At 43.2% G+C, this 25,322-nt stretch overlaps 2 protein-coding genes across 2 annotated transcripts in view; both read right to left on the bottom strand.

The window, feature by feature from the left end:
* The window catches only part of LOC310711155 (phospholipase A2 inhibitor and Ly6/PLAUR domain-containing protein-like), a gene marked incomplete at its 5' end in the record, with an annotated part of 221,386 nt that overhangs the window by 104,104 nt on the left and 91,960 nt on the right, over nt 1–25,322 (bottom strand). The window lies entirely within an intron of this gene.
* LOC310711097 (phospholipase A2 inhibitor and Ly6/PLAUR domain-containing protein-like) lies at nt 398–9,311 on the bottom strand (the record flags this gene model as incomplete). Its single annotated transcript, XM_083512570.1, has 6 exons — nt 398–806; nt 1,942–2,088; nt 4,354–4,503; nt 5,510–5,577; nt 6,857–6,909; nt 9,291–9,311. The coding sequence occupies 6 exons, from the start codon at nt 9,309–9,311 to the stop codon at nt 637–639; spliced, it is 609 nt and encodes a 202-aa protein (XP_083368696.1). The 3' UTR covers nt 398–636.

Raw genomic sequence — 25,322 nt, 5'->3', positions numbered from 1 at the left:
TTACAGGTGCAAGAGCTCACCATGGAATTCTTCCTTGTTCTCTTAAAATGGTAATGGCACCCACCTGAGAGGTGCCGGAGTTGAAAAGATGCCCTGAGTTAAATTGTAGAATGTATTTTAATTATAATTATAATTGTGTAATGTATTTTATTATGTTTTTATCCTGTTTTATGTATTTTATCTTTTGTAATATCTTCGGCTAAACCAATAAATATTAATCACATTTGAATCTGAAAGAAACATCCAAGAACCAGCATTTTAATTATAATTATAATTGTGTAATGTATTTTATTATGTTTTTATCCTGTTTTATGTATTTTATCTTTTGTAATATCTTCGGCTAAACCAATAAATATTAATCACATTTGAATCTGAAAGAAACATCCAAGAACCAGCATTTTATTTCGCATAACCATTGATTTTGTATTGTATTAATCATAATGAAAACTTAACTGCTTTTTAATGATACACTACAGGGCTCTTTGAAGTTAGAACCCCCAAATTCCGACCCCTTTTTCTCTACCACTTGCTTCCCTTTATCTCCACCAAAAGCAAAAAAAGAAAGAACTAGACTTCCTGAGTCCTGAATTTCACCACTAAGCCTCCAATTCCCCCTCATTGACTACACTGTGCAAATTACCCTTCATGTTCAGGCTGGTGTGATATTCGTGAAGCATTATAACATCTTTCTCGCTGAACTAAAAGGATATATTTCCCTACTCCAACTCTCTTTCCTTTTTTTCGGATGCGACAAAAATCTGTTGTTCCACAGCCTTGGAAAGAAAAATCGTTGTGGATGAAATAAGCTGGAAAAAAGGAAAGAAATGCTGACATTAGTCATTCATCCCGGGACTAAAAGATGGCACCTGTGATGGTGAATGAGAATTTAATAAGTTAATTTTAAAATATGTATATTTCAGAAATCTGAACAATATTATAAATTCATCCAAACATGAATATACAAGAATACTACTACTACTAATTTATTATTTATACCCCACCCATCTGGCTGGGTTTCATAATTTTCACCATTAGTAGTTTGGGTAAGAAAATAACTCTTATGTAAGAGATTTGGCAATCCCCCCCCCCCTCAAAACATCATTATTCCTCAAAACTATGTTGATATGGAGCTATGCATCTAAGACTGGATCTAGACACATCAAAAAAGTGATTCAGTTTAATACATTGTAAACTTCATACATGGAAGTCCCATTGGTGAAAGACGGGACTCCACAACATCAATTCCATAATGTTATAACGCATATAAAGCGCTTTATATTTTTACGAATGTAGCTAACTCATGACATCGGCAAAATGATGTATGCTTTTGGAAAGGAACATAGCCTCCCTCTTTTCCTCCCCCTGTGTATCCCCTAAATCCATTCCGGGAGTTTCCACAACTGTGGAGCAGATTTTGGGAGGAGACAGAGCACATGTAGGCAGAAGAGCCCAGATATTCTTTTGCACAACTGTAAATCCTCGCACTGAAGGTCTGAGTTAGCCAGATACTGCTCATTGTCACAGAATTTAAGGAAATCTATTACATTCATTTTACATAATAAATATGTTTTTTTGAGCAAGAGGGACATAGTTTGTCCTGGACTGCATCTCATTGGTGGAGAGATCCAGATGCAACTGGGGTGGAGCAATCAATGCACTTTTTACTTTTGTTTGGAAGGGTATTTTATATGCATATCTCACTTTTAATCCTCCTTCTGTACAAGCAAGTGGCATTATGAAAGATAAAAGACACAGTCCAGGCAGGCAAAATACTAAGTAAGGGTGCAGAGTGGGACCAGTAAGAGAGACCAGTGTTCCCTCTCACTTTTCCAGCAAAACATGAAAGGGAAAGGGGGGGGGGGAGAGAAGGAAAACAGGAGGGAGTCTCTATGACCCAGCCAAAGACTAGGCCTTTCCCCCCTGTTTGAGTAGCAGTGTTACCTCTAGTAAAAATTCCTTTAAAATCCACACACTTGGTCTCATTCCCAAGGCAGTTGACGGTCTTCTCACTTTTACACTTTTTGTTTCCTTTGGAGAAGCAGGCTGGACACCGCAGACCATTTTCAGCCAGCATGTTCCGATCAGGAACTGCCAAGATCACAAATATATGGAGCATGTTAATGGTTTTGTCTATTTTTGTATCTGTGTGTGATAATTCACTTATTTTGCCAATTAAAAGACTGACCAGGACCAGCTCAAGGCTGATTTAGGAGGACACTTGGATAAACTATGTGGGTTGTAAGGTCAATATTTGAAAAAATTGAACGTTAACTTGAAGGGACCATAAACTGTTCATGAGCCTAGTTATCCAATTATTCTGTTTGAAATGGATCATTCACAGGCTAAAAAGCATAGGGAATGTTATAAAGGTGTCTTAAACTTTGTATTGAGTGACGCGGGTGGCGCTGTGGGTTAAACCACAGAACCTAGGACTTGCCGATCAGAAGGTCAGTGGATCGAATCCCCGTGACGGGGTGAGCTCCCGTTGCTTGGTCCCTGCTCCTGCCAACCTAGCAGTTCAAAAGCATGTAAAAGTGCAAGTAGTTAAATAGGTACCGCTGCGGCGGGAAGGTAAACGGTGTTTCTGTGCGCTGCTCTGGTTTGCCAGAAGCAGCTTAGTCATGCTGGCCACATGACCTGGAAGCTGTCTGTGGACAAACGCCGGCTCCCTTGGCCTATAGAGTGAGATGAGCACCACAACCCCAGAGTCGGTCATGACTGGACCTAATGGTCAGGGGTCCCCTTTACCCGTTACCGAAACTTTGTATTCTTGGCCCAGGTCTTTTGGGGGGACTTACCCACTGAGTTAATTAACCTAGGCCAAGGTCTTAATTTTGGCTTGTTAGACACCTCTTGATCCTAGCAAATTATCTTGATTTATGTCAGAAGCAATCTACTTGTGAGGTGACCATCTGCAGAAGTCGGTCATTAAAATAACAGATTAGCACAGCAACACCTCAAAGGAATGGAGGCTGCTCCCTGTGTAATAGGGTTAAGTTTTATTAGAATATGAGGGATGTGACCGTTCTCAGGAAAAGACAAGCTTCCAAAACAAGAATGCTACTGTGCCTATGAGAGGGACAGAACTCCTTGTTGTGGACACCTTCATTCTAGGATTCAGGTTGTATATATTTATAAATAAAAAATAAATCATAAAGGCGCCACAATGTCAGCTGTGTATTTTGGTCCCACAAGAAACACAGACCCTGGGTTGAAGCATGCCTGGTACCCCTAGAATCTCAAATCACTTGGATATAGGGGTGATGTGTAACAACATCTTAACATCCAGTAAAAATATGGCTGCGACAAGGGGCAGTGGCACTGTGCAGGATCAGATCCTCCCACCTATCAGAAGGAGGATCTGATCCTGCAGGTTGCTGCTACAAGGGGCAGGAATAAGAAGAGGCCTTTTTGGAAAGACAACCCATCCCTTCTCAGCTGCCCAGTAGGTCCATCTTTTTCACAATTTCTCCTCATGCCTGCCTCTCCATCCTGCCTGCCTCTACCCCCCTTGAGAGACCCTAATACTCCTGGAGCTCCTCAACTGAACCTGATCCATCTGGGGATGTCTCACCCCATTTGAATGAGGCTCAGGTTCTCTGAGTACTGCTAATATACTAAGGATCCAGGGCTTCACCAAATAGCTAGATTGCGCTTTGCACATGTGCAGAAGCACCGAATCGCAACCAACATGTGCACAGACACGCCACTGCAGGTTGCCAACGTGCCTCCTGCACGGATCACGTTCGCAATCCGAGCGTCCACTGTATAATGAAATGAAAAAAATATTTAGAGTAACTTTTGTAAAACAAAAAACCAGCAGCCATTTAAATAGGTATTATAGGAGCAGAGGTTCCAAAAGACCGGAAGAAATTGTTGACGTATGTTACAACGCCCACCCGGACATTGCTAGTCCAAAGATGGAAAGAGGAAGCAATCCCTACCAAAGAAGACGGGCAAACCAAGTTAATGGACTATGCTGAAATGGTGAAATTAATTGGAAAGCTCAGAAACCAAGATGATGAGAAATTTTAAAAAGAATGGGAAATGTTTATTATATATTTACAAAAGTACTGTAAACATCTTAATACACTGGCAGGTTTTTAAAAACACTTGTAATATTAGAGAGGGTACAGGAAACCTGAGGTTAAAATACAAATTTGGAGTAGAAAGGATATGCAGTTTAAAAAGATTTTGTTTTCTTCTCTCTTTTTCTTCTTTAATTTTTGGATGTAGTGTTTGTTAGTGTTTGTTCTCTTTTGTTTATATGTGATGCTTGTTACACTTGCAGAAAACCCAATAAAAACATTATTTCCTTTAAGAAAAGGATTCTAAAATGATGCAGAAACTTACGGCTGAGAGTTTCACTGTTACACAGATCAGTGTTGCAGCAGTGCCTCTTCATCTGAAAAAATTTGCCATCTGCTGCAGTGAAGCTGTAATCACCTGAGAAGCAATAGTGGGATGACGAGCACTTATTTGAAAGTTGCACTCGGGGATCCACTATGAAAAAGAATTTGAAAGAAATATTTAGTTCGGGGGATGGAGGCGGGATGCAGATTTATTGCGTCTAAGGCACATTCATTGTAATGGTTCCAGGTTTCTACGTTGCCTGAATCAAGACCATTTCAAACTGACAATATGGAAAATTATTATTAAATTTGGCAATGGAATGTATGCAGAACTTCATTTCAGGTCAAATTTGTAGCACGAAGACTCATGCCTTCCTCTATGAATCTGATAATGCATGTGACATACACTGCACTCTCTCTACTTGTTGATTGTAACAGTTTGCAGGTTGGGAAAAATGCTTCCCTGAACTCTTGTTCCCAATGCAAGACACAGCTTTTGAATAGTTTTTATAGATCTGTGAAAGGACTCTTAATTTTAAGGTCATTTATGGCAAAGGGGATGTTCAGCTTATATTCCAGGCTTATTGTCCTAGTTTGCTAACCAAAACTAATCTGGAATTCACTGGTGTGGGTCAATAGGGATTTCTGGTTGATGCAAATCGAGTTCTTCAAGCTTGGCGATCAGCCCCCAGATTCGGCCACTGGTTGTGATCAGGTGATGTTAGATTCCCCATTTTCATATGCAAGCCATTCCTTACTTCAGATGTTGTTGAACTACATCTACCATCTTCCCTGACTAGTGGCCAGGCTAGCTAAGGCTGATGGGAGTCCTAATTTATCTACAGCTGAAGTGTCACAGTTTCCTCACCTCACTTTTTTCATAGGTGAGTTGCCCCAGCATAGACTTCTATATGCTAGTAGAACCCTTAAAGTTCACGTACCTTAACCTGGATCTAATCCAACAGCAGCAAAAGACAAAGTCTTACTTATATTTGTCCGCAGAGCACTAGCAACACAGGAATCTTGGTTGGAGTCACAAGTTATTTCCGCATACCCATGATCTGTCAGTCCAGTCCTGTTATAGACAATTATGCACTTCCTAGCTAATGCTGAGGACAGGAGCAAAAGATTATTTCATAGATTATTATTACCATTACCATTATTATTATTTGGTGTCGTGGTTTGCTTAATGAGACCCAGAGGAGGAGGTGATAGTGAATTAAAACTTTTAAATTAAAAGGGGTTCAATTTAATAAGCATTTTAATAGACTAATATGAAATGATATGAGTAAAACACTCATTAGTTAAAGCTCTTGAAGGCATTGACCAGATAACTGGTTTAATTATTCCCAATATTTGGTTACAAGCTTAGAACAGAGCATAAATTGACTGAGAAGAAGACTCTCAGTGGCTACAAATCATGATGGCTATGTACTGCCCCCAATATCAAAAGTAGCATATTTCAGACAAAAGTTGCTGGAACCCACAGTAAGACAGAGTGTTGCAGCTTTGCTGAGGTCCTAATTGTGTGCTTCCCATAGTCAATGGGTTGGCCAGTGTGAGGACAGGATTCGGGACCAAGGATGAACAAATCTATCAGTTTCGCTTGCTCTCAATTTCAAATTTTTCAAATTTATTTATCCGCAGCCAAGCTCAAGGCTGTGTACTTGGTTCTCCCCTCCCCATTTAATCCTCAGAAGATTCCTGTGAGGTAGGTTAAGCTGAGGGATAGTGCCTGGTCTAGGATCCCCCAGTGAGCTTTGTGGCTCAGTAGGGATTCAAACCCTGGCCTCCTGGATCCTTGTCTAACACTCTCATCACTGCAGCAAACTGGCTCTCTTAAATTCAGCTCCCCAGATTTCCACAATCAATGAGTAGTAGTAGCAAAACTGGATCCTCAGCAGTGGGTTTCTGTGATCTGTTCCAAGAGGATGGTTTCTTTCTTATTAAAATGTATTGAATTTCTTCCTGCTATGGCCATACTTTGTTTTCTCCCCTTTCCTTTCCTAAGCAACTTTTACTCTCCATTTCAATGGAATTACTATTCTGTCCTATTTTCTAAGTCCTATTTTCTCCCCCTCTCCCATTGAAGAAAAGATTGTTCACCTTCTTAGCACTTTCCCTGCATTTTGAAATCATATCCAACATATTCATCTGACCATCTCTTGCCTTTGCACATCCCCCATCTATTTCCACACCTAACCATGTCTCTCTCTCTCTCTCTCTCTCTCTCTCTCTCTCTCTCTCTCTCTCTGTGTGTGTGTGTGTAAACACACAAACATATATAAACACACACTCACACACAGAGGGAGATCCTTGATTTGTGTGTTTTGCTGGAACTCAATAGAAATAAACTCGTGACTAGACTCCCCCCTACTTCCTCTTGGTAATCCAGCAGTCCTTGCTCTCTATGGTGCTGATCTACACTCCCAACTCCCCTTCCCTCCCAAGCAGCAAGTTCTCTTCAGTGTCCTCTAAAGGTAATTTAATGTTCCCCGTCTTACCTGGAGAAAGCAGGGCCAAGAGGAGGCATGCTCTCAGGAGTGCCTTCATCATTCTAGAAAGATTAGGAGACTCAGAGCAGAGAAGGATCATCAAATGAATTGATGCAGGTAGAGGCTTGCCTGGAGAGATTTATAGGCCATGGATTCATGTCGAAGGCAACACTTGGGAACAAATAGTTCAGTGAGGTCTGGAAATGGGGATTGTTTGTTCATTACAAAGATAAAGAGGGACATATTAAAATTCAAAGCTCACTGTTGGAATTGTCTAAATTATTTCTCTATAATCTCATTACTTGTTAATAGACACCTCTCAGATTTATTCCTAATAATAATAATAATAATATTTTTACCCCACCCATCTGACTGGGTCACCCCTGCCGCTCTGGGTGGCTTCAAGTATATGCAGAAACATTCTTCTTCTTCTTCTTTGGCGATCACTTGAAGCTGAGTAAGATTGTCTTCCATAAACACGGTTTTAACAATGAGTCCGTAAGTGACTGTGGAGGCCAATTCTGGACCCACATGTCCTTCCACTGTGGGGACATTGGTTCCCAGGCAAGAGTTGATCACGGTGTGGATTTGCCAAGCATGCTTTCCTCTTAGCACGTTTCTCCATTGTGTCCTGAGTTTGAGTGTCTTCAAAGCCCATGACACCTTTGGTAAAGGCTGTTCTCCAACTGGAGCGCTCGTAGGCCAGTATTTCCTAGTTGTCTGTGTTTATACTACATTTTTTTAGATTTGCCTTGAAACAGTCTTTTAACCTCTTTTCTTGACCACCAGCATTACACTTTCCATTTTTAAGTTTGGAATAGAGTAGTTGCTTTGGAAGACGATAATCAGGCATCCCCACAACATGAGCAGTCCAACAAAGCTGATGTTGACACTGGTGACACACTGCTGATCTTTGCTCCATCCAGTATACTGATATTGTTTCGCCTGTCTTCCCAAGTGATGTGTAAGATTTTTTCAGAGACACCATTGATGGAATCTTTCAAGAACTTGGAGATAGCATTTGTAAGTGGTCCATGTTGCACAAGCATACAGTAAGGTTGGTAGTACAATGGCTTTGTAAACAAGCATTTTGGTTTCCCTGCAAATGTCCTGGTCCTCAAACACTCTACACTTCAATCAGGAGAAAGCCGCACTTGCAGAGCTCAGGCAATGCTGGATTTTGGCATGAATGTTGACCCTTATGGAAAGATAACTGCCCAGGTAGGAGAAGTTGTATTCTAAAGGTTGGGAGGTCATTCCACAGTGTGGGCACCACTACCAAAAAGTTTCTCTGCCTGGTTCCCTCTAAACTCACTTCTCAAATTGAGAGAACTGCCAGAAGGCTCTCAGAGCTATATCTCAGTGTCTGGGCCGAATAACGATGATGGAGACTCTCCTTCAGAGAAAGCTTGGATATCAGATTCATATGGAATGGGCTGTGGGTCACATGGATGCAATGGAGGCGTTATCCATTAAAACTGATCCTCCTGTCTTGGCCGTGATATGTTTTTCTATATCTTTGAGAGCTATGATGGGGTTAGATACCTCTATTGCCTATTTAACATGTTTTCTTTAGTGTTATAACATGCCATACACTTCATAGTTGTTTTCCATAGGTTTTCCCACTCATTCAGCATTATAGGGTGTCCAATATCTTGATCCCATCTAATCATAACTGCCTTAACCAGTCAAGGAGGAGTCGGTCTCCTGGATCCTTGTCTGATACTCTAATCACTACAGCTCACTGGCTATCTTATATTCAGCACCCGGGAATTCCATAAACACCAAGTAATAGTAGGTCATCTGGATCCTCACTAGTAAGTTTATGTGATTTGTTCCAAGGAGTAGACTTGAAGGTGTCTTTCTTTGTAAAATGTATTTAATTTCTTCCTTCTATGGCTACACTTTGTTATCTTCTCCTTCTTTTTCTGAGCAACTTTTACTCTCCATTCCAATGGAATTATTATTCTGTCCTATTTTCTAAGGCATATTTTCTCCACCCCCCCCCCACTAAAGAAATGCTTCTTCACTTTCCCTGCACTTTGAAATAATGCCCTACATTTTCATCTGGCAATCTCTTGCCTTTGCACACCCCCCCACCAGTTTCCACACCTACCTGTGTTTGTGTATGCATGGTTTTGTGTGTATAAACACACACACACAAACACACACACAGAGAGAGATCCACTATTTTGTGTACTGCTGAAATGGAGCTTCCATGTTAGAGTGGGCCATTTCCTTATTTATCTGTATGACATCATTTAACTGTATGACATCAGAAGAAATAAACTCTTGAGTTATTATTAAATGTTCCCCATCTTATCTGCAGAAAGTGGGGCCAAGAGGAGGTATGCTTTCAGGAGTGCCTTCATCATTCTAGAAAGATTAGGAGACTGAGAGCAGAGAGGGACCAGCAAGAGAATTGATGCAGGTAGAGACTTACCTGGAATGATTTATAGGCCATGGACTCATGTCACAAGGAACACTTGGAAACAAATAGTTCTGTGAAGTCGGGGAATGGGAATTGTTTATTCTCAACAAAGATAAAGAGGGACATACTGAAATTCAAAGCTCACTGTTGGAATTGTCTGAATCTGCACTATGGTGTGAGCTCCCGTTGCTTTGTCCCAGCTCCTCCAACCTAGCAGTTTGAAAGCCTACCAATAAGGGTAGATTAATAGGTACAGCTGTGGCTGGAAGGGAAATGGCATTTCCGTGTGCTCTGATACAAATACAGCTACTGTTCAAGAATGTTCTCTCTCTTACACACACACACACACACAGAGAGAGAGAGAGAGAGAGAGAGAGAGAGAGAGAGAGAGAGAGAGATTGCTGCTGAATGAAATTATATTTGCAATTTATTTTGTCCTCACTTGAATCTTAAACTCAGTCCAAGAAACTAGCCTTCCCTGAGCTGGTGTGGCATTTCCTCTCCCCCAAGTTTCATGCAAATGTTGACTAGCACTGAGGACAGGACAGAACCCTGAGGTCAATTGTCACAGTCCAATGGCTAAGGCTTTGAAAAGGAGTTCTCTCGGTTCCCTCCCTTCCAGGCTAAATATACCCAACTCCCTCATCTGTTCCATATAAGGCTTGGCTTCCAGACCCTTTATCTTTTGGTTGGTCCCCTCTGTACATGTTCCATCTTCTAAATATCCTTCTTAGATTGTGGTGCCCAAAACTGAGCACAGCATTTCAGATGTGGTATGACCATGTCAGAATAGTGCAGTACTATTAATGATCTGGACACTATAAAAATCAGCTATAACATAAGAGAATTAAAAAAATAAAAGCATAAACTTAAAAAAAATTAAGTCATGAAGATTCTCATTCACCATCAGAACCAAAACTCCAAGGACCTAGTAAATGACTAATGTGAATATTTCTTTTTCTTTTCCTGATTTTGTTTGTGGGAGTGACTTCACTTTCCAAGGATGTGCAAAAACAGATTTCTCTGCTACTGAAGAAGGAATTGGAATCGGAGTAATAGTTCTCTTTTCCAGTTGAAATAACTGTTATAATGCTTCACAAATCTCTCTTTATATATATATCTATCGTCTTCTTGCCAAGAGGTATTTTTTATTATTCTTTTTACTAACTATTATTACAACACATAAACACATGACACTTAAGAAACTAAAAAGAAAACACAAAACGAATGACAAACATATAACCATAAATCCAAAAGCTCTTACTCACGGACTTATGTTACCATACTTTATTCTCATCATAGAATAGAATCATAGAATCATAGAATCATAGAGCTGGAATAGACCACAAGGGCCATCGAGTCCAACCCCCTGCCAAGCAGGAAACACCATCAGAGCACTCCTGACATATGGTTGTCAAGCCTCTGCTTAAAGACCTCCAAAGAAGGAGACTCCACCACACTCCTTGGCAGCAATTTCCACTGTCAAACAGCCCTTACTGTCAGGAAGTTCTTCCTAATGTTTAGGTGGAATCTTCTTTCTTGTAGTTTGGATCCATTGCTCCGTGTCCGCTTCTCTGGAGCAGCAGAAAACAACCTTTCTCCCTCCTCTATATGACATCCTTTTATATATTTGAACATGGCTATCATATCACCCCTTAACCTCCTCTTCTCCAGGGTAAACATGCCCAGCTCCCTTAGCCGTCGTTTCCAGGCCTTTGACCATTTTGGTTGCCCTCCTCTGGACACGTTCCAGTTTGTCAGTGTCCTTCTTGATCTGTGGTGCCCAGAACTGGACACAGTACTCCAGGTGAGGTCTGACCAGAGCAGAATACAGTGGCACTATTACTTCCCTTGATCTAGATGCTATACTCCTACTGATGCAGCCCAGAATTGCATTGGCTTTTTTAGCTGCCGCGTCACACTGTTGGCTCATGTCAGGTTTGTGGTCAACCAAGACTCCTAGATCCTTTTCACATGTACTGCTCTCAAGCCAGGTGTCACCCATATTGTATTCATGTGATCCATGTGACGGTCATCTCCAGGCTTGACTACTGTAATTCGCTCTACGCGGGGCTGCCCTTGAAGCTGTCCCAGAAACTCCAGGAGGTACAGAATGCTGCAGCAAGGCTCCTCACGGGGTCTCTGCCATGGGAGCATATTCATCCAGTGCTTTTCAAGCTGCACTGGCTCCCGGTGGAGTACAGGGTCAGATTTAAGGTGCTGCTTTTGACCTTTAAAGCCCTTCACGGCCTAGGACCCTCGTACCTACGGGACCGCCTCGCCTAGTATGCCCCACGGAGAGCCTCAAGGTCCATAAATAACAACACCCTAGTGGTCTCAGGCCCTAAGGAAGTTAGATTGGCTTCAACCAGAGCCAGGGCCTTTTCAGCACTGGCCCCAACTTGGTGGAACGCTCTGTCTCATGAGACCAGGGCACTGCAGGATCTGATTTCTTTCCGCTGGGCCTGTAAGACAGAGTTGTTCCGCCTGGCCTCTGGATTGGAGCCAATTTGATTCCCTCCCCCCCCTTTTCTTTTTTCTTTTCCTTCTCCTACAATGAGGCTACATTTTAATATTTTAATGTTCCATTATTTTAATGTTGTATTTTATTTTTGTTTTTAAGTTGTAATCATTCATCTTGTTTTTATTATTGCTTGTAAGCCGCTCTGAGCCCGGCCTTGGCTGGGGAGGGCAGGGTATAAATAAAAAAAATATTAATATTATTATTATTATTATTATTATTATTATTATTATTATTATTATTATTATTTGTGCCTCTCTTTTTTTTGCCCAAGTGCATTTCTCCCTGTTAAAGTTCATCTTGTTTGTTTTGGCCCAGTTCTCTAATCTGTCAAGGTTGTTTTGAAGTGTGATCCTGTCCTCTGGGGTGTTAGCCACTCCTCCCAGTTTGGTGTCATCTGCAAATTTGATCAGGATGCCCTTGAGTCCATCATCCAAGTCGTTGATAAAGATGTTGAGTAAGACTGGGCCCAAGACAGAACCCTATGGCACCCCGCTAGTCACTCTTCTCCAGGATGAAGAGGAACCATTGATGAGCACCCTTTGGGTTCGGTCCGTCAGCCAGTTACAAACCCACTGAGTGGTAGCATAGTCAAGTCCGCATTTTACCAGCTTCTTTACAAGAATATCATGGGGCACCTTGTCGAATGCCTTGCTGAAATCAAGGTAGGCTACATCCACTGCGTTCCCTTCATCTACCAGGCTTGTAATTCTGTCAAAAAACGAGATCAGGTTAGTCTGACATGACTTATTTTTCAGAAATCCTTGCTGACTATTGGTGATCACATCATTCCTTTCTAGGTGCTCACAGACTGTTTGCTTAATGATCTACTCCAGAATCTTCCCTGGTATTGATGTCAGACTGACTGGGCGATAATTATTTGGGTCCTCTCTTTTCCCCTTTTTGAAAATAGGGACATCACTTGCCCTCCTCCATTCTGCCGGGACTTCTCCTGTTTTCCAGGAATTCTCAAAGATGACTGCCAGTGGTTCTGAGATCACACCTGCCAGTTCTTTTAATACTCTTGGATGCAGTTCGTCTGGCCCTGGAGACTTGAATACATCTAAACTAGCCAAGTATTCTTGTACTATCTCCTTAGTTATTCGGGGCTGTGTTTCCTCTGCTGAATCATTTGCTCCAAATTCTTCAGGTCAGGCATTGTTACTTTATCGGAGAAGACTGAGGCAAAGAAGGCATTGAGGAGTTCAGCCCTTTCTGTGTCCCCTGTTTGCATTTCACCATCTTCTCCTCTGAGTGACCCCACTGTTTCTTTGTTCTTCCTTTTGCTACGGACATACCCATAAAAGCCTTTTTTGTTGCTTTTAACCTCTCTAGCAAGCCTGAGTTCATTCTGTGCTTTAGCTTTTCTGACTTTGAGTCTACATGTGCCGGCTATTTGTTTGAATTCCTCTTTGGTGGTTTCCCCCCTTTTCTATTTTTTGTACACATCCTTTTTTAATCTTAACTCAGTTAAAAGTTCTTTAGATAGCCACCCTGGCTTCTTTAGGCACCTTCCATGTTTCTGTCTCATTGGTATTGCCTGAAGTTGTGCTTTTACTATCTCCCTCTTAACAAACTCCCAGCCATCATGAACTCCCTTTCCTTTTAGTATTACTGTCCATGGGATCTCACCCAGCACTTCCCTAAGTTTTATGAAGTCGGCTTTCTTAAAGTCAAGAAATTGAGTCCTAGTATGCTTAGCTGCTCCTTTCCGCTGTATAGTAAACTTCAGAAGAACATGATCACTCGCGCCTAATGATCCTTCCACTTCTGCCCCACTAACCAGGTCATCAACATTGGTTAGGACCAGATCTAAAATGGCTGTTCCTCTTGTTGCTTCTCCCACTTTCTGGACAATGAAGTTGTCTGCAAGGCCAGTGAGGAATCTCTTTGACCTTATGCTCTTGGCTGAGTTTGACATCCAAAAAATATCCGGATAATTGAAGTCCCCCATTACTACTATCTCCCTTCCTTTTGCATGCTTGGCCATCTGTTCCAGGAAGGCATCCTCTATGTCCTCCGTTTGGCTTGGGGATCTATAGTAAACTCCCACAATGAGGTCTCTGAAGAAGAAGAAGAAGAAGAAGAAGAAGAAGAAGAAGAAGAAGAAGAAGAGGAGAGTTTGGATTTGATATCCCGCCTTTCACTCCCCTTCAGGAGTCTCAAAGCGGCTAACAATCTCCTTTCCCTTCCTCCCCCACAACAAACACTCTGTGAGGTGAGTGGGGCTGAGAGACTTCAGAGAAGTGTGACTAGCCCAAGGTCACCCAGCAGCTGCATGTGGAGGAGCGGGGAAGCGAACCCGGTTACCCAGATTACGTGACTACCGCTCTTAACCACTACACCACACTGACTCTGTTATTCTTCTTTCCCTTAATTTTGACCCAAATGCTCTCACTTTGGCTTTGAGGTTCTAAATCTTGGATCTCTTCACAGGTATACACATCCCTGACATATAACGCCACTCCTCCTCCTTTCTTGTCTGGTCTGTTTCTCTGAAATAGATTGTATCCCTCCATTATTACATTCCAATCGTGGGACTTATCCCACCAGGTTTCAATGATGCCTATTATTATGTCATATTTAGTTTGCTGTACCAAGAGCTCAAGCTCATCTTGTTTATTTCCCATGCTTTGCGCATTAGTGTACAGACATTGAAGTCCATTAATCATTCCCCCGTGTCTCTTATTTAAGGATTTTTTCCTCCCACCACTAGGTCTGCGTGCTGTTTGCTCCATTTGGTCTATGACATTTGGATGATCATCTTCATCAATTGATAGACTCCTACCTTCAAGAGCACTGTCTCCCTCCCCCACATTCGTCAGTTTAAAGCCCTCCTGATGAGGTTTCTGAGATTTTTGGCAAAAACATTCCTCCCAACCGTTGTGAGGTGCAGCCCATCGCTTGCCAGAAGTCCATCTTCAAGAAACTGCAGTCCGTGATCTAAGAATCCAAACCGTTCCTGTTTACACCATTTGTGAAGCCAGCTGTTCACTTCCACTATATTCCCCTCTCTCCCTGGGCCACGTCGTTCAACTGGGAGGACAGATGAGATGACAATTTGTGCATTTAATTGCTTCAATTTCCTGCCCAGAGCCTCGTAGTCTCTTTTGATCTTCTGGAGGCTATTGCTTGCAGTGTCATTGGTTCCCACATGAACCAAGAGGAAGGAGTATTTGTCAGTGGGTTTTATGATTCCTTGCAGTCGTTCAGTTACATCTTGGATCTTAGCCCCGGGGAGACAGCACACTTCCCGAGACATCTTGTCAGGCCCACAGATCACTGCTTCACTACACGCCTCCTCTTAGGTTTGGTCGGGGTTCTTCCGTGAGCTGTCCGTTCCAAGGTCGCCTGCACATTCCCTGAGGACTGACTTTGCTGCTCGTCTTCATATACCTGATCGACTGTAATTAGGGAGAGATCCTCAAATGGAGTCTGCTCTTCGTCTTCCATGCTAGGGGAGAGGACCTCAAAGCGATTGTGTATTTCTAAACAATCAGAGCGAACCCTGGGCCTCCTACTTCTTTGAGTCACGTTTCTCCATATATCTGGCTCCTGTGTTGGTGAACTAGCCTCCTTCTCAGGGTAGTCCCCTGTCTCCTCCTTGGTGGAGACGGTGTGCTCTGTTGCTTCCAAGAAGAGCTCCAGCTCTCTAATTCTTTGGAGCGTAGCTACACGTTCCTCCAGTTGCTGGACTTTGTCTTTTAAGAGGGCAATCAACATGCAATTGCTGCAGGTAAAGCTGCCTGCAACCTTTGGCAAGATGGCAAACATTGCGCAGGAACCGCAGGCGACTGCAGCTGTCACCTCCCTCTCCATCTTGAGAACGTGTCATTGGGGGTGGCTACAGCGGTCCTCCATCATAAAAAGCGTGAAGACAGACAAATAACTCCCCCCCAAAAAAACCTAGGTCTCCTCCAACAAACGTTTGAGACTAGCTCCCCTAAATCTTGTCTACACCAGTGTACACTAAATGTTGTCTACACCAGTGGGGAGAACCTGCAGCCCTCTGGATATTGTTGGACTACAATTCCCCTCAGGTAGCATGGCCAACGGTCAGGGGGTGATGGGAGTTGTAATGAGGAAACCTCAGGAGGGTTGTAGGTCCCTCATTCCTGATCTACACTGACTGGCTGGGATTTCAGGCAAGGATCTTTCCCGGTTCTACCTGGAGCTGTCGGAGATTGAACCGTGGAACCTGCCTGCGACAGATCTACAGCCCTTCTCCTAGTAGCAGCCAGGGTGACCAGATACAAAAGTGGACAACGCTCCTGCACCTGTAGCAGCTGTGCAGAAGGTTTGCCACCTGCCCACCCTGCTAACTAGTCACTCCCCTCTATGGCTCTTGATGGAGATTCACATTTACCTGCAGCATGCCAGGCCAGGTGCAGACCAGGAAAGGAGCTCTGAGGCAGGAGGGGGGGCGGGTCTAGAGAGAAGAGAGAGTGGCAAAAGCAAGGAACCCAACAAGCAAAAGGAACCAATCTTGGCTGGAGCAGCCAGATACGAATCGAGATGGTCTCCTGTGCCTGCAATAACTGCGTTGTCACTTGTCATGCAGAAGGGGCAAGTTGTTCATGTTAGAAGAGGGAATTTGAGCAGGTGTAGCTTGTCATGCAAGACAAGCTGGCGCTCTGTCATCTTTTGCATCTGGTACCCTACACTGAATACTAATGAGAGAAGACTGTTGCCATCAAGCCCTGGCTGTGGGCTTTCTGGAGTTATCTGGTTGGCTACCCTGGGAAGGAGATTGCTGTGTTATATAGGGATAGTCAGTGTGGTACCCTCAAAAATGTTGTCAGCCTCCAGCACCCATCAGTCAACATGGCCAGTGGTCTGGGATGAGAATTAAAGTCCAGCAACAAGTGGAGGGCATCAAATCGGCTACTCCTGCTGTATTAGATGTAATAGTGGGGGCCATTCACACCATAAGATGAAAGCGCTATGGTACCACTTTACAAGGTCATGGCGTCCCCCAAAGAATTTTGGGAGCTGTAGTCTGTTAAGAGTGTTGAGGGTTGTTAGGCCCTGTTCCCCTCACAGAGATATCATTCCCAGAGTTGTTTACAACCAATCCCTTTTCGCAGGGAACTCTGGGAATTGTTGCTCTGTGAGGGGAATAGGGATCTCCTAACAGCTCTCTCCGCATCTTTAGCAAACCTGGAATTCTTCCAAACCCTCCAAGTGTCCTTATTTTCTAAGATTTACAGAAGCCGTCCCGGTTTCTGATTTCATCTCAGAAGGTCATTGGTTCCCACATGAACCAAGAGGAAGGGGTATTTGTCAGTGGGTTTTATGATTCCTTGCAGTCGTTCAGTTACATCTTGGATCTTAGCCCCGGGGAGACATTCTTATTCTATTCCAACAGAGTTCCTTCCTACTCAAAGTGGGTCTAATTTCTTGTTTGTTAAACTGTTTCTTCCTCATTTCATCCTTTCTGCTCTTCTCCATATACTATTCTTGTAGACCATATTTTGTTTTGCAAAAATTACTCAAAGCAAGTCCAGGTTTTGATTTGAGGATGCTTCACAAATCTCACACCAGCCTCACACTGATGGGTAAATATGGATTTTTTTTTTAAAAAAAACCTCTCTTCCCACAATGGCTGAGACCGCCAACCATATTCTTCAGTGCCTGACTGCAGTCCTCATTAGCTACAAATATGTACGCAGACAGCTAATGGTATCACATCCAAGGCCTATGGGAAGTTGCTGGGTCCTTGATGGATAAAGGTGTCTTCTGAGCAAATGCCTCTGTTTTTTTCACTTACTTGGTGTTGGGTCTTACTGAATTAGAATAAACAATATACTTTTTCTGTTCTTCCAGGCCACTAATCAAAGTGCAATGATATGGACAAAGTGGAAATACAAACATTTTGATCCCTGTCTCGTAAGACTGACAAAGCTACCAATTTAAATGGCTACACAAAAGGTTTACACAAATGATGCAGAATTAGGCTATCAGTGGCTACTAAACATAGTACCTTCAGTTACTAGCATATTTCAAATATCTTTTTAAAATTCTATCCATTTTAGTTGCTCTTGGTTTCTATTTTTTAAAAATTTATTTGTTTTCCGCACATGCCTCCAAGCAGCTCAAGGCTGTGTACATGGTTATCCGCTCCCCATTTTATCCTCACAAGAACCCTGTGAGGTAGGTTAACCTGAGGTATAGTGACTAGTCCAGGATCTCCCAGTGAGCTTTGTGGCTGAGTGGGATTTGAACCTTGGTCTCCTGGATCCTTGTCTAACCCTCTAATGGGTTAGACACACTAGCTCTCTTAAGAATTTAAGAATTTAAGCAGAATTTCTGGCGAATTTAAGAATTTAAGCAGAATTTCTGGTGTCCTGGAGAACGTAATCTAATGTTTCTTAATTATTTGTTTGTGTTTAGTAAGTTAAAGAAAAAAGAAAAGTATACTATTTAATGATTAACCCAATAATATCACAAATATTTTAGCTGAGAAAGTTGAAAGGAGGGATAAAGCATGCTTTGTGCAGTTCAGAAGCTATGTGCTGTATAATATTTTATTTAGTTCAAAGTTCTATCATGGAACTCAATTCCGTAGGAGGCAGTGATGGCCACCAGCTTAGATGACTTAAAAAGAGGATTAGACAAATTCAGGCAGGGCAAAATAACCCACAATATCTATGTTCCACCTCCAGTTTCAAAGGAAGTTTGCTTCTTTCCTTGATAGCGAAAGATGTTTCTCAATTTTCCACCCCATCCCTCACCAATTAATATATTTGGCTGAAAGGACTGGAGCAAACTCGTACTAATTTCAGCACACTCCTATGCACTGTTTATGGAAGTAGTAACCATTTATTTCAAAGGGATTACAATGCAATTCTATATAACGTGTTCTCCCTGAAATGAGAGCATGTGTTGCGGTGGGGTCTGCCAGGCAAAACCTCTGTTGCCGGGCAGGTTAAATGGTTATTGCCTGAAGCAAGATTGGATGACTTGGTTGCTGGGGCAAATTACATGTTGGAAATTGGGTGGGTGGGACCAAGGGTTTTAAATATTGGGGCACTTTGTCTTTTCCTTTCTCTTTCGCTGAGTGCATCAGATCACCCGCCCGCCCACCCTGTGTTCTGGTTGACCTTGCTTTGCCTGTCATGGGGTCGTCTGCCTTGGGGCAGGGGCCTAGTAGGAATATTGCCATTTGGCTGATTGGCTGGTGCCATCTGGTTTTTGCCTACTACTTAGCAATTTGTCACAACTTGTAAGGTTGCGGTTGGTTGTAAGGCATTGGTTAAAAAAATTGGTGGAGGAGGGGTCAGGATAGGCTGGGCCTGCCCCTCCAATGGTGGTGGAAGGGAATTCCGTTAAAGGAATCCTGGGGTTTGCCACAATTTTGTCCAATCCCTGAAATGGGACCAGGGCCGGCAAGCTTTGGGGAGCAGATTGGGTGAGCGATGAGAGACTGACGCTCAGCTCAACTGATCCCCAATATTGTTATCCCTTCACTGGCTTCCAAGGGAATTCGGATAGTCAGTTCTGTCCCAGGCGCGGGGGGGGGGGGACAGATAGTCATAACCAATGTCTAAGCAACCACTCACAATTATGTATTTTAATAAAGTTATGGAGCAAAATTTTATGCCAAAAACCTTAAACTAAAATTATGTGTGATTTGTGAATTATTTTGACTGGTGGCTTGGGGACCTCCACACACAATTGCCTACCTAGATGTAAGTGCCACTGATTTCCGTGGGTCTTACTCCCAGATAAGTTTGTATAGTTTTGTATTGCAACTTCTTCAAAATATACTTTGGAGTTTTGGTTTCTCTGGCACTTCCCTTTATCTCCACTGCCTCAAACTCTTTTCCAATTGAAATAACTATTATAATGCTTCACATATCTCACACCAGCCTCACACTGATGGGTAATTTTGGTTCATCATAAACCTTCTCCTTGTGAATTCACAGCAGTTGTGTGTGTGAGTGGGTTGGATGCCTGATGGCAATGCTTGGAATCAAGATTTCTGTCTCTTTCTTTTTTGCTGTTGGTGGAGGGAAATGGGATGCAGCACACAGAGAAAAGAGTGCTGTATTGTGTATCATTATTCCTATTGTGATAAATATTAATGATTGAGGAAAATAAAAATTTGCTTCTATGATGTATATCCTTCAAATCAATAGTTTGGAATGGAGAAGTATGGTATTTCCTGATATAAAGCATCAAAGCTTTGTTTTTAATGTGAAACTGCAGGCAAGTAGAGATTTGACGGTTTTTTAATGCAAGGTTATATCATCTAACCTCAATACAAGACGACACATCTCTCAAATAAGTGAAATGATAAAAGAGTTAGAACAGGTGGTGAAAGAGACTGGCTGGGCCTACTGATCTTTGTTTCTTCAGGTACCTTAGTCTTGTTAAAAAACAACATACAAAAAGTCATATTCAAAAGACACTGGGCTTTTACACCAATCCTATGGGCCTCCAGCTCTGACCATTTTGCTTTGTAAATGTTCTTATATACTCCTTACAGTTCAAGAGTCCATTCACCTTGGAGACAAAGTTATTTTAAAGCTGATTTGAATGTATACCCCTCAACAGTCCCGATTTGGTCAGAATGGCTAGAGTATTCATTAATAAGCTGCCATGGGTTGTACCTTGATTCCAGGGTGTCCTGGTTTCTCCCTGCCCGCAGAGAAGGATCACAGAAGCACCTCCTGGGGTGGCAGCGGCATTGGGAAGGAGATGTGAGGGCACCTTTCCCAAAGCCTAGTTAGTCCTTAAAAGGCTTTGGGAAGAAGACAGTTGGACTCTAGGACCCTGTCAGAGTCTTCACGCCTCCTACTGGAAGCACCTTTCAGACCAGAAATCAGGGGCTTGACCAACCATTGCACTGCTCCCAGACCTCTGTCTTGTTCAGCCTGGGCACTAGTCGAAACCAACTGTGAAAATCCTCATATATCCTCAGGGAGGCCCTCATAATGCCAGAGTGATCAAAAGCCAAGTAACCTATGGAAGAAGAAGCTGATCAAAAGCCAAGTAACCTATGGAAGAAGAAGCTGACTTGAGGGAATTATGGGCCAAGGATAGGTGCCCAAGGATTCCAACTGGGAAGGACTGGTCCACTGAGGAGCAGGAAATTAAGGAAATTAGAAGTGCATCCTATATTTTTATATTGTAACACAAATCTCTTTTGTCATATTGGATGCCATCTTTTTAAAGAACTCTGTGGGAGTCAGACAGGTGCCTCTTCCAGTCCAACCACACCTACACTGTCAGTAAATGGGTACTTTAAATAAATGTGTTCCTCCCTCAGGCTTTTTGGTAAAACTGAGCTGGAAACAAACTAATCCTAATGAGGCACAAAGTAATCAACAATTACCATGTCACACACATGCTCTTCTAAGACATCAGGTGAACCTGGGACCTGCTCGCATCCATGGGGCCATTCAAGTATACACTGTCAGTTTTGTAGCTTATCAGTATTTTTAAAAATACTGTTATTGTATTTTTCTGAAATATGTATTCTGTACTTCTGGTGGATATTTGGATACAGTCTTGATCCAAACCAGTACCTCAGCTCTCTTTTGGCATCCTGGATGATATATTTTGCTGGAGACATTGGGCAACAGAGAGTGGTCATTTAATTCCTGCTTTCTGGAATCGCCCAGACATCCTTTGTACCCACAGGTGTCTCCTGGACCTGAAGGGAAGAATTGTTAGCAAGAGCATTGACATCCTAATATTCTGGGAGTGGGTGGGTGTTTATAATGTAGTTCCCACCCCCCGCCCACACTTTGGTTTATTTTTATTTTTAAAACATTTGAATACTGCCCTTCAGCTGTTGATTTCAGGGCACTTTACAAGAGAAAAACACAAAGCACATAATGAAAACCAGATTGACCCCTCCTGACAAACCAATACCCCCTCCCTCTCTGTGGGGTGTTGTTTGTTAGTCACTTTAAGCTGCCCTGGGCAAGATAGCAAGTAATAATTTTAATTAATTGATCAATGATAATGATGATGCAAGCAACGCAAGCATGGCATCCAAAGAGAAACTTGCTTTTGCTGCAGCCCCTGCACACCGAACCTTGCTGGGGTGGGGGCTTGTCCTCCCTCAGGGTGGGGCAGGCACGTCCTTTGCAGGGGCTGCATCCAACAAGTGAGGTTTCCTCCGGTAAGGGGCAGGGGCAGGTTTAAAAAACCCCATCTTGTGAGAGTAGCTCACCGGCTGCTTCCCTGATGGGACAGGTGTGGCACAGGGTGGGCGCGTGCAGCATCAGAACATCCCCTCCCATGAGAGGAGATTGGGATGAGGCTGCTTGGTTTGTTTCTGGCAGAGGGAGCACGATAGGGAGGGTGAGGCCTCGGCAACAGCGGTCCAGCAGAATTCTTTTCACAATCAAACAGCCAATCGCGATCTACAGGTTGGACATAGTGGAGCTACATGACTGAAAGGGTTGTAGATAACATCTCCTCTTGTAACCTATTTTCAGTGATCTGACTTCTGAACAGCTATTATGTCCATTTTAAACACACACACACACACACACACACACACACACACACTCCTCTCTTTTTTCTCTTTTCTTTCTCCTCCCTCCCTTCCTTCAGTCTTTCTCTTTTTACTGTTTCTCATACTTCCCTCTTTATTTAACCTCCTTTCCTACTTTTATGATGTTCTAGCTTTTATACATCCTAGCTGCATCAACATTGCTATTAATTTTATTTTAAATATACCTCCTTCTACTCATTTCCTTTCTATGTGTATGTCTTTTGTATTTGCTTATACTAACAGAATTTCTAAAGGATGAAGTAAAGTTATACTAACAGAATTTCTAAAGGATGAAGTAAAGTTATATGTGTGTAATCACATCTAAGAAAATGTGGCATTTCCCCTCTCCATTCATTTTCAATGTTTCATTAATTAGGAAACCCCCTTGCACTAAAAAAGGGGGTCACAAAGATGAGGTAATGCTAAAATATCTCAATCACATGATGATATGAAACATTGGTCAGGGCGTAAAAAATAAAATAAAATAAAATGCTTAATGTGCTGCAAATGGTGGTGGTGGGAAATCTGAACCTGGTGCCAGTAACCAGGTGGAGAGGTGGAGAAGTGGGCATCTCCCAGGGTGAGAGGCAGGATGAGAAAAAGGAAAGTACAAGGTGAAAATGGGGAGGGCCTGTCATCGGGAGCCGGGGAAAGTGCTTATGACTTGTCAATGCTGTGACTTATTTGCAAAGCATTTTGAGGATGAAATTGCTTGCATCCACTGGGAACCTGACTCAGCTGTTACAGGAGATGAAACTCAAGGGGTGTCCAGAGCACTGTCTAGCCCTGATGTGTTGGATGAGTTTCAATTAGTAAGATTCAGGGACATTGCCCGTTGCCCCTCTTGTCTGAGGAAAAGGGGAAGGGGACAGCTGACTGGGTCAGGGAGGTGATTAATGTCTCCTTGAAAGAGGGGGTGGTCCCTATCTACTTGAAGGAGGCAGTGGTGTGCCATCATCACAGATTGGGTTACGTGGATCCCCCCCCCCAAGTTATTTCATAGTGGCCCTTGGAGGTGGGACATCTGAGATGGGTCTTTTAGGGTGGAGTGTCATATGACATCTTTAATCAAACTCTAGAAGGGTGGGGCATAACCAATAGACAGGCGGTAGTATACTAATACTATTGATGCCTGTTGTATGCATGACCAAAGTATCCTGCCAGGCTGCTCAATCAGAGGAATTGTGGGGGGGGGGGCAGTGTCTATGGCACCCTGTCTGAAGGCAACTAGGAGAGACCTATAGACCAGTTGCCATGCCCATCAACTTTGGGAGGGACCGGCTCCCTCAGGCATTTTATGGGGGGGGTGAAGACCCCTTGCCACCTTGGAATTACCTCCTATGTAACCTGGTGTTTGTTCAGTGAAGGTCAGAATGCATATACTTTCTCTTAGGTATTTATTGATAAAATTTAAAAATGGGATGGAGGTTTAAAGGAGATTTTTAACATTAGAGAGCCTCCATCTTGGAATAAGATAATACTACAAATTATTGATGATTATGATCTTCCTTAAGATATTCTTACTGTGTTAGATATTGAGGTGACACCTTGTCATATGAAATTTCATATTTAGAAGCATCATTTCATGGTCAAATGTGCTCCTTGGAAAGTCTGTCCCAAGACATGTTGGCAGCTGAAGCAAACCACAAAATAGTGCCCCGCCATTCCAGGGAAGAAGAGATAAGTGCAGATCGACATCCGGAACAATGCGAAGGGTGAGGAATAAAGATCACCACTGGAAACAAGCATAGCAGGAGACCAGAAGCGCCTCCAATTGGCCAAGAGGCCACTGAAGAGGCAACCTGATTGCGGGGGAGGGGCAAATCTGGTCTTTAAGAAGCACAGTGCGGCTGTTGTTGCCACTGTGCCAGCAGCAGGGGCAAGGAATTCCTTGGAGACCAGATCTACTGCCCCTATGGACCCAGCCACCTAGGATGGTTGCCTCACCTTGCCTCATGGGGGGGAGGGGGAGACAGTCCTGCACCTTCGTATGCCAAAGTACCCATTCAGGCCCCTCACTATGTAAGCACATCACAAATACCAAATGGGGAAAAGCTTTTACAACTCTGTCATAGTTGAAGGCTGCTCTCGCCAGATCCCCTATGTCATATGCCTATGAAAAGCTAAGAGGCCTGAATATTCACACAACTACTTACTGGTTTGTTCCATCTATGTGGACTTAAGAGAAGCTTTGTTCAAATATTTAAATCTCCCAATTGAGAGATGGATTGGTTATATGATTAACTATTTATTAAGGGACAAATCCCCTTAGCCCTCTGAAAAATTGATCTGTTTTGCCTTTACAGTTACGATTATAAGGAGAAAGGTTTGTAGGGATCAGCGCTATTTTTCTAGATTTGCCGGTGCCAGAGTTCACCACGAACTTGTTCCTTGTTCTCTTAGAATGGCAATGGAACTAATCTGAGAGATGCCTGAGCTGAGCTCCAATGAACTCTGCCTTAAAATATGCCCTAATTTAAATATTTCAAAGGAGAAACCTCTTATCTAAGGAATCATCTTCCAATCTGCGCCCCATCCCGAGGGACGAGGGTAGGGTGAGCAAGGATTACTCACCTCCGTCACTGGTGCTGTGCAATGCCAGGTCTATAGGCAATAAAACCGCCACCCTGCGAGATTTCTTTATCTCGCAGGGGGTCGACCTGGCTTGTGTGACGGAGACCTGGGTGCGCGAAGGGGCAACAGTTACCTTACGAGAGATGGCGCCCCCGGGTTTCTCCGTCCTCCACCAGTCGCGGACTGTGGGCCGGGGGGGAGGGGTGGCATTATTAATCCGGGAAGATTGTCCTTTCAGGGCTCTACCATCGCCATCGATCCCCGGCATTGAATGTGTTGGCCTAGTGTGGGGCTCCGAGGAGAGCTTGGCTGTCTGGCTGGTGTACCGGCCACCTAGCGCACCAGCAGCCACCCTGTCAGGCCTATTGGAGGCGGTGGCCGGCTGGGCCTTGGAGTTCTCTAACCTATTGGTACTGGGGGACTTCAACATCCATGC

This window comes from Podarcis liolepis (genome assembly GCF_965112155.1).
Source record: "Podarcis liolepis genome assembly, chromosome: 7".
NCBI classification, from domain to species: Eukaryota; Metazoa; Chordata; class Lepidosauria; order Squamata; family Lacertidae; genus Podarcis; species Podarcis liolepis.
Note: the sequence above shows the minus strand (reverse complement) of the source record. Positions and strands in the feature narration are given on the sequence as shown.